At 40.4% G+C, this 14,890-nt stretch overlaps 1 protein-coding gene across 1 annotated transcript in view; it reads left to right on the forward strand.

Moving 5' to 3' along the window:
* Window positions 1-4,461: 4,461 nt before the first annotated feature.
* The window catches only part of spryd3 (SPRY domain containing 3), a 65,543-nt gene continuing 55,114 nt past the window's right edge, over window positions 4,462-14,890 (forward strand). Inside the window, exons 1-5 of the mRNA XM_079529623.1 lie at window positions 4,462-4,586; window positions 5,724-5,848; window positions 9,397-9,472; window positions 13,101-13,225; window positions 14,571-14,706. Coding sequence (XP_079385749.1) covers window positions 5,724-5,848; window positions 9,397-9,472; window positions 13,101-13,225; window positions 14,571-14,706 — 462 coding nt within the window. The 5' untranslated portion in view covers window positions 4,462-4,586. The remainder of the gene's footprint in view (window positions 4,587-5,723; window positions 5,849-9,396; window positions 9,473-13,100; window positions 13,226-14,570; window positions 14,707-14,890) is intronic.

The following is a 14,890-nucleotide window of genomic DNA, read 5'->3' on the forward strand; positions in this document are numbered from 1 at the left end:
CCAAAACAGAGCACGCACCTGAGACATCATGTGGTATGCGCCTTAACCACTACACTAGGCCATCGCCGCCCCCCCATACAGTAGTACTAACTCCCCTGTAGTTACGAACAGCCACCTCTTGAGGTCTTCTCCCTCAAGAGGCTTAAGTCAGATTTCCACACTCTCTTCATGCCATGCAGAGCATTCCAGGCAAGTGCACTAGATCCTGTTCAGTTGAAGAAGCCCAGGCGTTGAGATATTTGAAGTCCTCGACTACCTCGAGCACAGTTCCGTAGGCAGTGGAAATGGTTTTGTCCTCTGTGTAAAGTATGCCAATACCTTTGTTTTCTTGGCATTGAGCTTGAGGCCGATCTTCCGGTTACTCCATTTCTACTGCCAGGACCAGTAGTAGTTCTCTTTCTTTCATTTCCCTGCTGTATCCGAGACGAGGGCAATCATGAAGGGATGCACTCAACTAGTCTTCCTTGGGACCAGCATGAAGCTCAGAGTCTCCTCCCTGCCACTGATTGTGAGTCTCAGGGCATGGTCCATATCGCTACAATAAACAGGAAGGGAGCCACAGTGTCACCTTGTAAGACCCCTGCGACTGAGATCTCAAACTTTTTAGTGTCACCATTGTGGGTTTCTCTAGCATTTTGAGGTCTTGTCCACCAGCACGTGATGATGTGATGATCACTAGTCTGATGATGAAGACAAAATAGGCCTAAGTGCAACAAAGTACAGGTTATTTTTCACTCATGTCAGATATTTCTTGCCAAGTTAAATAAAAGTTAGAAAATAGAAACCATGGTTATAAGCAAACCATTCCTATATTTAATACATATATTTCCTCTCCATAAAATGTTTAAAACAATTACATAGAATTTGAGAACATAACCTGAAGCTATGATTGTTCACGTTAGATAGCTTTGTTTTGTCAGCCCATAAATGTCCCTGTCTACCAAAACAAATCATGAAAACACTAAAATACAGCACGAGGGCAATGTGTTTCTGCAGGTGCACCACCACACAACTCCAGTGGCTGATAACTGCTGGTAATGTTAATGTATTTATTGTTTTATGTTATGTAAATGCAGGGCAAAGTTACATAATAAACTTTCATACATTGCATGCTATTTTCAGGCAGAAATAACAATGGAGCTGAAACTACTCAACCTCAGGAAATGCCAATGTTAGAAAGCTATGATGTAGCAATTTTGAAATAGCAGGGTTGCTTTCATACTAAATAATACTACATTATTTTGATCCACAAAGGTCAACAGTTTATCAGGTATCATGAGTACAGGTGAACAGACAGAAATGTGATTGCACCCTTCTGACCCCTCTGCCTCCTTATCTGATGCTACTTGCTGGCAGAGTGGCCACTACACTACACTATTGGCGATGGTCCTAATATAACATCAATATTATGCAATGCGATGCAAGAGTGCGGTCTAGCCAACACAAACTCGGGACTCCTGAATCGTTGCCCTCCACACTCTACTATCTAAGACAAGGGTCTTGAACTCTACATTGTTATTAGCTAAGCTGTCCTGCCGCATTGCATCTACGTAGGTGGTGCACTTCTTGCCTTTCCTGGCCTCAATATTACCATGCAGTAAGACGCCCTCAGGGTGTCTTAGGTGCACGCAATCGCCCTACGTGATGGCAGACTGCTGGGCGAGCACTGGCGCTTTGGCATGGGGGGTCAGATCAACATATGGAATGAATTCTGTACTGGCCATAAGCGTGTGTACAGGGTTTGATGAGGTCAGATCAATATATGGAATGTCAGAACAAGTCAGCTCCATATATGGAGCTCTAGTGGCAGCGGGGGAAGTGTCTTGAGTGTACACTTTACAGGGTTTGATGAGGGCCCAGGTAGGGCCAGGCCTGTTGAGAACTCTAGTTTTCGCCGGCTGCCGGGCGAATGGACAGGTATATATCAGTCAAAAGGGAGACATCGAAGAGGAAGGATGGGTGGGGTAGGATCAACGTATGGAATGTCAGAACAGGTCAGCTCCATATATGGAGATCCAAGGGTTTGAGGTTTGAGGTCAGATGTAGAGTTGCTGGCCGGCTCCATATATGCATATCTAGGTGATGATCCAGTCTTCTCCATGTATCCAGGGTTTTGATGAGGTCTGTGTCGTGATCTTCATATATATGGAGATGGCCATATATGGAGCGTCGACCATATATGGTGGTGTGATATGTCACAGTAAACATGGGGCTCAAATACATATACAGCCATCATTTTGGGCATAAACAAGAAGTTGAAGGGTAAATTTAGGTTTGATAATTATGTTCTGACTCTTGTCTTGTTTTGTCTCACATTGTCTCTGTGCCCTTGGTTTCCAGTCTCTCTGATCTGATCTCTGAAGAAAGGATACATAATTTATCTTATAAAAACAAAAACAGTGCTGACTTATGTTGGCATCTTGCCACATTCAAATAGGTGCCTGGGCTTAGAAAATTAGTATACAGTGCATTGCACACTAGGGCTTGGTGATATGACAAACGAATATCACAATATTCAAACCTTTGCCTCGACTACGATTAATGAATGATTACTTTTTAAAGAAAAAAGTGAAAAAAGCAACTCTGTGCTTAAGTAATTTAATCTAATAATTTGACCTGTTTGATCTGGTGGGGGAAATTCATCTTTCAGCTTAAAGGCGCTCAGGGACACCTCAACTCGGTATGATTCTAGGACAGCGATTCCCACCCCGTGCGGCCCACTGGTGGGAATGATTTTATTGAACATTTTAGAAAACATTAATAATTAATATAAAAACATCAATGCAAAAATATTGTTTAAAAAAAACAATATCAAATACTACTTTAAAGTAATACTCGACTCCATAATAAAAATAAACTGCTGTGAACACTTTTGAGATTTTCAAGTGAGCCCTGATGCAGAAAAGGTCGGGAACTACTGTTCTACTTCTAGGACTCACAGACAAGCCCCACAGCCCATACTTCCTGGAATCCCACAGCCCCATGAGAGAAAAATTGCTTGGATGTCAGCAACCTGGTGTTCTGATTAGAGGTGATTAATCTTGGCAAGGAGAGCAGAAATCACCTGCCGTCTTGTGTTCCCATCAACTTACTGTTACAGCAGTACTCTGTTTCCACACATGTTCTGTTCGGAGAATGTTCCAAGAGACACGCCAGACCAATGGGGGCTCTCTTATTGCACACTACACTGGATTATTCATTTTTCCTCCTACAGGCTTCACCACTTCCTTCTCCATCTCTTCCTTCCACCTTCTCTCTGCTCTGCTCAGGCCAATCACAACTGGCCCAGACGCTGCAGTCCTGGCTTCTTTTCATAAAACCAAGAAAATCCACATAAAGCTTGTGGTGAAAGAGTTGCTGGATCCATTCAGCTGTATCCACTTTATTGTAATAAAACACACTGCCAGTTGATGTGGGGGAAACAATATGGAATGACTGTAATACTCACCTGTCCTTCTTACACAGAGTTGGCATCCAAAGTGGCATCCATGGAAGTGTGTACATCTGTACGGTATCCTATCCACACCTGGATAAGCTTTAATTAGCAGGGCCTGTTAGTTACAATGTGAGGCATACAGTTAAAAAGAATTACAAATTCAGCATCAAGCATAATTTTTTGAAGCTGCATATAGTGAATACCAGTGGTGGGCATAACGAAGTACATAGCCTACTTGAGTACTATTATTTATTTTGAATATATGTACTATTTTGTATTGTTATTTTTGTATACACTTCACTACATGAATGTACTACATTTCTAGGAAAAAAGTACATTATGAATTAACCATTAGGCTACAATATTTCAAATATAGGCCTAGTGAAAATAACCAATCTACAAGCTCTTGTGAAAATGTCTACATTTTAATACAGCAATGCATTGACATAAAATTAAGAAATGTAGGTCTGCATTGTAATTTGTACGTTTGATATTAAAAAAGTAAAGTTGAAAGCTCAAGTACTGTAGAATCTGACACTATATCATTATCACGTTATAACGCTTCACGCTTGTTTATAATCATGTAGGCCTGGCCTATGTCAACTGTAACAACGTTTAGAGTGCTGGTCAGACTCATAATGCATTAAGCTAGAACACATTACAACTACCGTAACTTAAGTGACTTTATTATAATTGTTATGCAACATTATAAACATTTATGATTATAACAAGTGTTATAAAACCTTTGAAACATTTAGTACCTTAAACATTTAAAACATTTAAAACATTTAGTACCTTAATCCTAAACACTACTACTTTAACACCTTTATACACTTCGCCTTCAGGGCGTCTTACTGGTTATTATTATTATTATTATTATTATTATTATTATTATTATTATTATTATTATTATTATTATTATTATTATTATTATTATTATTATTATTATTATTATGTATCAAGTACGCAGAACAGTGGGGTGATTGGCCAAAATGCTTGTCACCCCTTTCTCAAGGTTACGTTTGATTGGCTCGTTGGAGCGTGATGTCACTAGGAAGCGCCGAACACTAGTTTCCCAAAGTTTGTGTGTAGCCATGGATAACAGATGAACAAAAGTGAATTCATGCATTATTAGCTGTCTACATGACAGGTAAGCGCTTACACTATCGAGTATCGACCATGGTAGCTTAAGTGAATTTGCCTCCAACTCTCTGCTACTGTGTGAACCTCCAGTTTAGTTTTTGCTAACCACGGAGCCTCAAGAAAGCCAGCTAGTCGTATGTGAATTTCGATGCTACGCCTTTAAATGTTTAGCTTTGCAAATAAAATCACCACTTCAGTTCAGACTTGTCAGCAGATCCGAGTTATTCAGTAGTGTCTGTCTGTGAAGTGTGAAGAGACCGAGTACTCGATAGCGACCCAATTAATTAAACATGCTAGCTAAAACTTAGCCAGTTAGCTTTATCGTTAGCTGAAGCTGTCGCTTGACAGCCTGGCGTGGCATTATTTTGATGATGGGTGTAAACATTGACACGCCCACCTTCCCATGTCCATACAAGGACACATTCACTGTTTATTTGTTTGTCTCAGCAAATATTTAAATGTAGACAAAGGAATCCACTAACATACAGTCAGAGTAAAGAGGTAGATACCCAAAAGACAAATCAAAAATGAAAGCTGGGAACCCAACCCACTTGAATGCACAAGTTCAATCAATGCTTAATTGCTCAAATACATTCAAATAGCTTACCACCTTTCCTTTTTGAAATAACATAATAGAATACGATAAAATGACCCACACAAAGTCTACACTTGCACATTAAGAACAACTTTATTTACCCTAAATAAAGTTGTCTTATTGTGCACTAAACATTGTGCGTGTCATTTTATTTGTATTCAATACTTCTGATCCCTGCTTATGCACCGTCTCTGAGCTAGCTGTGCATAAGACTTTATTTCCTGAAATAACATAATCAAAGTTAGTTTCACAACACAGGTAAAATAATCTATCACACCATTCCTAGAAGGAAGGTTTAAACACATTTAATACTAACGCACCTTAGTAAATGTGACTCACTCAAGTAAACAACAAGTCTGTAATTAAAGCAGTTCAACACAGTCAATTACCATGATATGTGCCTAATTAATATTACTTGCTGTATTTACCGGTATGTGTGTCATCATCATTTAGCACATGTAAGGACTGACAGTCTGTCATTTCCTCTCCCAAGTGCAGCAGTTCAGAGTTATAAATATAGTATTTCTATTTGCCATTTTCCTCTGTCAGATGGATGACATCAACCTACACCACAGGCCCATGAACTGGATGCGTAGGATCAGGGAAATAGTACGAGAAGTACGTCCAGCACAGGAACGATATATGAGGTTGTTGAAAGATGGAGACACGCTCAGGTGAGCCTAAAGGGTGATATACATAGTTGAACGCAGGTGCCGCACACACGATTTTATCGTCACATCACAGGTTTCAAATACGTATAAGAAAGTGTGTGAAATTGTTTGTCATACAAGCTCCCAACATTTGCAAAAAAGGGGGGTAAAGAATATTGAAAGGGAAACAAGTCAGATAGGTCAAATATTCCTAATATAGTATGAGCAATGTCAAGTATATATCACTTAACAACAGTGACGGTAGCAGCGGAGCACATCTGCAGTCATACAGTATATACACACACAAGCCTAGGTGGTGGGATTACAGTTATGCACAGAGCCTATAGAGTGTCGCAGTCCCGCCTCCTACCCTGGACCAGGAAATGAAACCCAATGCATTATTCTCATAGACATTTCTTAAAGTATTTATTTAAAGACGGTTACGCCGCGGACAAAGCCAACTCGAGTCGTGACAACTCATGACAACACAAACAATATTTTGGAACAAACAAATAATTAGAAAGAAGAAAAAAACGGCAGGTTACAACACTTTTTTTGTTGTTTTTCTTCTTTGTAATTATTTGTTTGGTCCAAAATATTGTTTGGGTTGTCATGAGTTGTCACGACTCGAGTTGGCTTTGTCCGCGGCGTAACCGTCTTTAAATAAATACTTTAAGAAATGTCTATGAGAATAATGCATTGGATTTCATTTCCTGGTCCAGGGTAGGAGGCGGGACTGCGACGCTCTATTGTAATCATACCAAGTTTTTGAGAACAGAATCAAAACATTTCTAATAGTCCTCCCCCCTACATTATATTGATCTCAAAATCAAGTTTAGACAGGAACTCATTTCAAATTGGTCATATTGGTGTCTACCGCATTGGCCTCAAAGGAACCTTCCAAATCAATTGGCAGTATATTTGTAACTACAGAATACTTAAATATCGGTTTTGCCCCTACAGTAATAGTTGTAGTAGTACTTTTTATATGTGTGTGGTAAGGCTGCACAATATATCGTTATCGTATCGTTATCAAGGTATGAACATGCAAAATATTAGTATCGTAAAAAGGCAACGGTATTGTGATATGATATATATCATCAATATATCGATATATCGGGAGTGATATTGACTTATTATGCATTTTTTTTTAATAATATTTAGTTTTCAATGTTGCAACACTTAAAGGTAGTGTAAAAAAGCTCTATATTGTGATAGTACTCATTGTATACTAGTGTTTGTTCAGTAACAGGAGTCTCCATGTCTCTCCAGCTTTTTATTAAACAGAAAATGCATTTTCAGAAACTGGGATACCAATTTTATCCAATCAGGATAGAGAACACAGTCAGGAATGGGTACAGATGAAACATGTGGAATTGTAAGTGATGACACAGAGAAATGAGCACATAACTGGAACACTATAATGATAAACTCATAAATAGCTACTCTCCTAATTGGCTGAAAATTTGTCACCTACCTGAAAATGTATTTTCTGTTTATTAAAGAGCTGGAGAAACCCCTGTTACTGGGAGACCCCTGTTACTGAACAAACGCTATAGCAATGATTACTATCAGATATAGTGATTTTAACCTTTTAACAAAAAACTTTTTGTTTTAACAAAAAATATCACTTACTCTCCTTTAAATTATAGAATATTATATGACATTTTAACGCTAATATCGTATCGATATCGCAATATTTGGCATACAGTAAATACCGAGATATGAAATGTTGTGTGTGTCTTACCGGTATATCAAAACAAATCATCTAAATGGTAAATGGTGCATTTATATAGCGCCTTTATCCAATGCGCTTTACATAGATTGTGCATTACATTCACCCATTCACACACGCATTCATACACCGATTTGCAGCGGAAGCCATGCAAGTACCAACCAGCACATCGGGAGCAATTTGGGGTTCAGTGTCTTGCCAAGGACACTTCGACATGTAGACAGGAGGAGCGGGATTCGAAACCGCCGACCCATGGATCATTGGACGACCTGCTCTACCTCTTGAGCCACAGTCGCCCCACAGTCTAGAACAACATAAAGGGGTAGCAGTGATATGGGCATGCTGAGTGACTCTGCACACTGCAGGTTAGGGTAATGTGTTATGATGGGCTTCATGAAAGGTTATGGGCATGCTGACACGGCGGCACACAGCAGGTGGTCTCTACTGGTTAACCTGTTTAGATCCACAATGGAAACATACATTTCTTCTTACTAAAGCTTACTTTCTAAGTGACATCAATTGTGCCCCCCCCCCCCCTCCCCCCCCCCCCCCCCCCACACACACACACACGCACGCACGCACGCACACACACACACACACACACACACACACACACACACACACACACACACACACACACACACACACACACACACACACACACACACACACACAGACACACACAAATTGTATGGGCATTGTGGCCACATTGTGTGTGTGCAGCAGTTCTCCAGGCACACACAACCCCCCCAGCACTGACATTTCCTCAGACCCACTAATTGAAACAATATTGACAAAAATTGTCATTGTCATTTACACAGCAATCTTGAGACCAGACCACCCCTACTGGAAGCGGAAAATTCGCTCCTCTATAATTTCTTTTTGTTTGCCTGTGGAAAGAAAAGAAAAAGAATCCAGATGCCTATCCTGTGAATTCTCATTGTATTGGATTTATGTTTTCATTAGAGAATTAATGAACGAATAGGCTTCCACACCTACAATTCTACAGCTTTGTTACAGAATCTATCGTGAAGACTCTGAAGAGCTTTTTAATTTCATCCTTTTTCTTCTGTATTCTCCTGATTTCTGCATAGAATATAGGCTACTAGTAGTAGCACCAACATACAGCTGTGATTCAGTGTATTTCCAAAACCTAGGAAGAATTCATTGTCATAATACTGACAACATGTGGTTTATTAGCTATTTAAAATCTTTCTCACATTATTTCTAGGCCTCTCACAATTATTACATAATCGTCTAATCGCAATTATTTGAGATAAGATAATCACAATTATTTAGTCATAATTGTTTCCATGTTGAAAAAAGCTGAAATGGCACATCTACAAGTTTACAACAGTAAATACAAGTCACTTTGATGTGTTATTAGCTTGTAGATCAGCCACTTCCGCTATTATTATATTATATTATCGAAATAATGAATGTCGGTAATTTCTTTCTTTTCAGTTATCTGCCCTGTGCATTTTTTGATTACCAGGCAAACAGAAATGTATTTATTCATAATGTGTTCTACTGTTCAATGCCACAAACACAATGGTCAACTTTGTAATCGTGAAATCCCTAATTATTGTCTACCATAACAGCAATGTTTTCCTCTCATTTGCTGTACAGTATGTGTACAGTCTACCATACTGTATTTATGGTATGACAGCTGTCCGTGTGATCACACTGAATTTTGATTACATTTACATGTCTTTGTAACATATTGGTCTTTGTCATAGTGTTGTGCACCTGCTCTGAGATGTGTTTCTAGCTGTGAATGCTGCAGCTAGACCTATCAGAGGTGACCTATTCTTAACCTGTGATTTCTTCTTTTTAGTTACCAAGGGAACTCTGACGAAGTGGGTTGCTATGTGGCTCCCCAGCCTTTATCGAAGGGAAATTGCTACTTTGAGGTAAGGCACATTTGACAGTTACGCCTGTTTCAACGTGGCTCTGTAATGGTATTCTGGTATATGCAAGCAATTTCTGATAATGTCTTTTAAGACCCTGCCATAAGCATTCCGAGACTTTTTGTCTCTCACCAGTCTGTGATTTCTAGAAAAACGAATGTCTCACTCTCAACCCAATATTGTGTGCTTTTTCCCCCCTTTAAGTAGACTGTGCATCCAAGAGGAATTGAGAGTATTTTGAAAAGCTGAGAATGTTTTGGTTCTTGAGCGATCATTCATTTTGAAATGTTGGGGGGGATTATGGACAATATGATAGGGTTCCCACATACCATCATTTCTGGATGTGCCCAAGATTACTTTTCCATCCATCCAGCAATTTTATCCCCTGGAATCCTATTGCTGACAATTTTCTAAACTTCATATTAAATTCCAAGAGCCCCCTGCAGTCCCAATTCACGACTGCAAAACCACTACCTCAAAAATGTCCTCGCTGTTTTGGAATGAGGGATAGGGTGTGGGTTAGGTGGTATCTCTGAGGGTGAAGATTAATTTAACACAGTGTTTTTCAGTAGCAGGCAGAGGGAGAGAATATCGGACATTTATTTAGCGAGCTGATGCGCCTCTATGTATCAGGCCTGTTCAGCAGCTCTCTGCGTCTAGTGCAGTTTGAAGGGAAAAAAAATGTGTCCCAGTGATTTAGTACAGGAAAGCCTGCTAGGGTCCAGTCATAAATTGGCCAGCGGAGGGTTTCAGTTTGTTATTTATGAGGCTTGTGTGTCGTGTACAGCGGCTACTGTACATTGGTGGCAGGTAGGGCAGGTTTGATTGGGTTTCCTTTCCTAAATGTTTTTAGACATTGGGAAGAAGACATATAGATTCAAGACCCCCGGGACCCAAACTTACAAAAGTATATAATATGAATTAACGAATTCGATTTCTTTAGATGTTTTAAGAAAAAAATTATCTCACGACCCATACAAATTAAATGGGCATGTGAGACAAAAATGTGTCCATTGTTTGGAAAACACTGAAGATTATCCTGTCCATTTTTTGATTGATTGATTGATTGAATATTTTATTAGACAACACACAAATGCAAACAGCACAATGTACAGTCAAGCATCTTGAACCACCGAAGAAAGACCTGCTGTCTTGTTTCCAAATTACTGTGCTTCTGACACCATACCAGTTGTCTGCATAGAGCCTGGCCATGAAGCACACACCTATGAAATATAAAGACAATGATTAAACTCTTAAACTTACTATTCTATATTTTCTATCCATTATGTTTGTAAAGAGATGGAAAGTGCACCACAGCTTTGCAGTGTACGCCACCCATGCGCAATCTTATGCTTCGTGTAGTATGTGAAGTTTTGTCACTTTGTACCAGATGCTCTCACCTAACGCACGCGCACACGCGCACACACACAGTATGTGAGAGTGAGATTCACATGGAGCAGGGCCTGGTCAGTTTAGATGAGTTTAAAATATTGTACATGTACGTAAGTACGTAGGTTAAGGTGTCCATTAAACAGCCTATCATTTTACGCAGCACAGTCACCCTTGTTGTGACGCACATGCTGAAAATTTCCTAGATATCTCAAAAGTTTGGGTCGTTGTTTTTCCAATTAAAGGTCAGGCTTCTGTCAGAAAATGCGTCAGCGGTATCCTCGTATTTCCTCATTACGCTTTCACGAGGGATTAATTTCAGCTTCACCGGTGCCTCTCCACAGACACTTTTCATCATCGCTCTTCTTCAAGCCCAGCCGAACATCTTCGGCATTCCACTTATTTCAACAGATTTATTTGAAAAGTCTGTTCATTAGTCAACATTCCTAGACGGGTTGTGAACGAGTGCATTCCTCCTTCTTTCGTCATCGAATTCATCTCACATTTTTCCCCAGGTTTTTACTTGGAAATTTACACACGTAATTTATATTTTGTGGTATTTTAATTTTAACGTCTTTGTGTCAAGTGTGGAAAGTATAATAGCCTGTTGAAGCCAAGACGCCCGTAAGTGATTGGTTTCTTCCAAAGTAGAGCCAAGCCATAGCAGAGGAGCTGGAGGCCTGGACTTTTACTCAGGGAAACCCAAGAATTCTGGTTTCAGATCTTCTGATACGCGTTCGCGAGCTGTGTTTTGGAAGCCTCTTCTGGACGGAAAGAGGTGGAGAATCCTGGTGATTGGTAAGGGGAGAAGCATGACACCTCATCTGCACAGGCAAGGAGCAAACTTTCCGACGGCAACATTGCGCAAAAAACTGTCCTGATATGGAATTGCGTTGCGACGTAGCCTGAACCAATCAAATTAGCAATAAATACTAGTGTGTAGATCTCAACCAATAATATCACTGCACGGCGCATTGTCGCTCGCGGTACGTCAGGACAGTCTCATTGAAAAACATGTATTCTAATGAGATTTCATGGTCATCGTTCGCTCGCTCGCATCGCTGATGGCAAAGGAGGAATGACACAAGAATGATGAAAAATGCGTCCAGGTGGTACACCGTCGAAGTTCCTCCACCACCATGGAGACGGTGATTTCCTTCACAGGACCTCCAGCTTAGCTGGGCACTGCAAAGACAGTTGGGTTAGGTGTGAGGTTCGTAGGGGAAGGTGTTATCTCCTACAGGTTGGTTCAGCAGGGAGCATACAGTAACTGGGAGGGAGGGGAAATGTGTTCCTCCGCATGCAGTGAAACCCCTCACTGTCAGATGACAAGAAGTAGCCGACGACCGTGTATAGGACGAGACATGGTTGGTGTACACCTCCCCAGACCAAGAGTAGGAGTTAGTTAGCAGCAGTGATGGGATCTACTGTATACAAATGTGGGTAATTGGCATAAAGACTACATTGGGGAGAAACAAAAAAAAAGATGGAGAAAAGAAAAGACAAAGACAAGTAACGGACAAAATTGATTGTTCGCTTTACCAGGGCAGGCTGTGTACGTGCACGTGCAGTGCGTGCACACACATGCACACATACCGGAGAGGACTACTCCTGTATTTATCTGTATCACCTTTCACCTAATTCTGCTTGGTAGTGTGTGTCATTTGGCTGGGCCTGCCTATTTGTCTGCCTGCCTGGCTGTGTGTCAGACTTGCATGCTTGCTGTCTGAGGGTAGGGGATTGTGGCAGTTTTCCCATGCTGCCAGTTGGGCTCTGGACAGCTGTATACCCATGGAGGGAGTCAGACTCTGGGCATCTACAAGAGACCCACACTGGGTAGACAGACTGGGAACCAGGAAAGCCAGAGATTTACAAGCGTCCTCCCCTCCCTGACTGCAGTTTTCCATTGAAAGTGTGACTCAGTGATGTTTCTAATAGTAAAATGTATGACGTGTGTTTTGATTTGGGTTTTCTGTTTCTGTCAAGGGTTGATGGGCTTGCTTTTTCCCGGGATGTATGCTATGTTTCACACAATAATTTCTTCACCCACATATAAGTAAGAAAAAGTGTTTAAGAGCCTGGTTTAAGGGCGATGGTAGGCAAACATATTAAGCCCTTTTGGTTCTTTGTGGAACAATGGTTTTGCACACAAATAGTGAATATAGCCCATCTACAAGTTTACATCATTACAGTGTTTTCATCCTGTGTGTGTGTATGTGTGTGTGTGTGTGTGTGTGTGTAGGTGATGATAGTGGACACGGGTGTGAGGGGGACCATTGCTGTAGGCCTGGTGCCTAAGTTCTATAGACTAGACCACCAGCCCGGTTGGTTACCATACTCTGTAGCCTACCATGCTGACAATGGGAAGTAAGTCAAATGGCACTATTGATATACCGGTATTTATTATTATTCATCTATGTAACGTCTTTGCTTGCTTCTCTTAAATGTACTTGGTTCTTGTTTTTGTATTATTTTAAAAGTATTTTATAATATTTTTATATAATTGATTGTAGTTGATATAGTTCATTTTGATATGTTTTAGTTTTTAGTTTTTAATTTACTTTAGATACAAAAACTGAAGTGATGTGTGTATTCTTAGTTTTTCACATTAGTTTTTGCACAATAAGGCACTCCTACAAAGAAACCCAGCACCTTTACTAAGTGATGTGCGTATTCTATTAGTTTTTGTATGATTTTTGCACAATACGGCACTCCTACCAAGATTATTTAATTTGATGACCATGTTGTGTTGGTTCCACCCACTGACTTGTAACATGACCCGTGGGTGTCTATTTCACATCACTCACATCTCGAGTTTGACCAGATGAAGAGCCTTGTATCGAGTCATCGTCAAAGTATTTGTTTGGAGCAGATGAGTGGGATCTTTTATCTTTTTCTGATTTACTTTAGATTACATGAGTAGCAGATATAGTGTGGTCTGGGATGGTGGGAGAGCCCTTATGTGTATGTTTGTTTCTGTCGATATTACTATTGATTGTTGTGTGTTGCTAGATTGTTTCATTGTGGGCGCTTGGGTGATCCGAGTGCCTGCCCACAACTTATTTTCCTATTCCTAAAAGTAACCTCAGTAAAACTATGCCAAAACCTAACCGTAGTAAAACTTTGCCTAACTAACCCTAACCTTATTCCTAACCTTAACCACAAGAATACAAGAACCGCTGGGGGTGAGCGGTCTGCGTGAAAAATTGGGGAGAGTTTTGGGGCCTGGTTCTGGTTACCATACGCAAAAACCTATGGGCTGGGGCGAGACCTGTCAGCAGGGAGTGTTGGGCGGGAGGAGTAGGACGGAGGCTCTAAATCCTGAGCAGAACGATTGTTCCGACCAAGTGTAGTTGGGACTGTGCCACACGAGAGACTCCCTGCACTGCAAAATCCTGAGTGCCAGTTTGACTCTGTGGGTTTAGCTAGTCTCCAGATTAGCTAAACCCACAGACTGTTGCCTCTCACAATTTTAACAGTTAATGTTTTTGCATTTGTGGCGTGCCCTATGTGTAGAAGTGAAATCCCTTTTGCCACTGTGTTGAGTAGAGGCCCCTCAACATGATTAAAAGTAATGTTTTATAAAACAACAATTAATATAGGAAAATTCAAGCTTTTTAGGCCACTAATTGAAGAGGCCTTGCATTATAGGAATATACAAGTTTAATGAATATTGTACTGTTTCAAACTTTTCACATCTCTCCCTCTTTAGGTTATACAATGGCAACCCAGTGGGGCAGCAATTTGGACCAAAATGTGCTCGTGGTGACCGCATTGGCTGTGGGATTCACTCAGAAAATATTGAGGCAGGATTTACGACTGTCTTTTTCACCAAAAATGGCAAAGAGGTGGGTTCTCTGTCTCTCGTGCCAATCTACAATGGTATCCTTTAAACAAACGCAATACGGCTCTGAAAATAAAAGCAGAACCTCTTGTCTGTGTGTTTGTTGTTGCCGAATGTGTTTGTGTGTGTTAAAATGGTATGCCAATTTTTGGTCTTTCATTATATCCAAAAATAGCTGATCTACAAAG

Source organism: Electrona antarctica, assembly GCF_951216825.1.
Source record: "Electrona antarctica genome assembly, chromosome: 2".
In the NCBI taxonomy this organism is placed as follows: domain Eukaryota; kingdom Metazoa; phylum Chordata; class Actinopteri; order Myctophiformes; family Myctophidae; genus Electrona; species Electrona antarctica.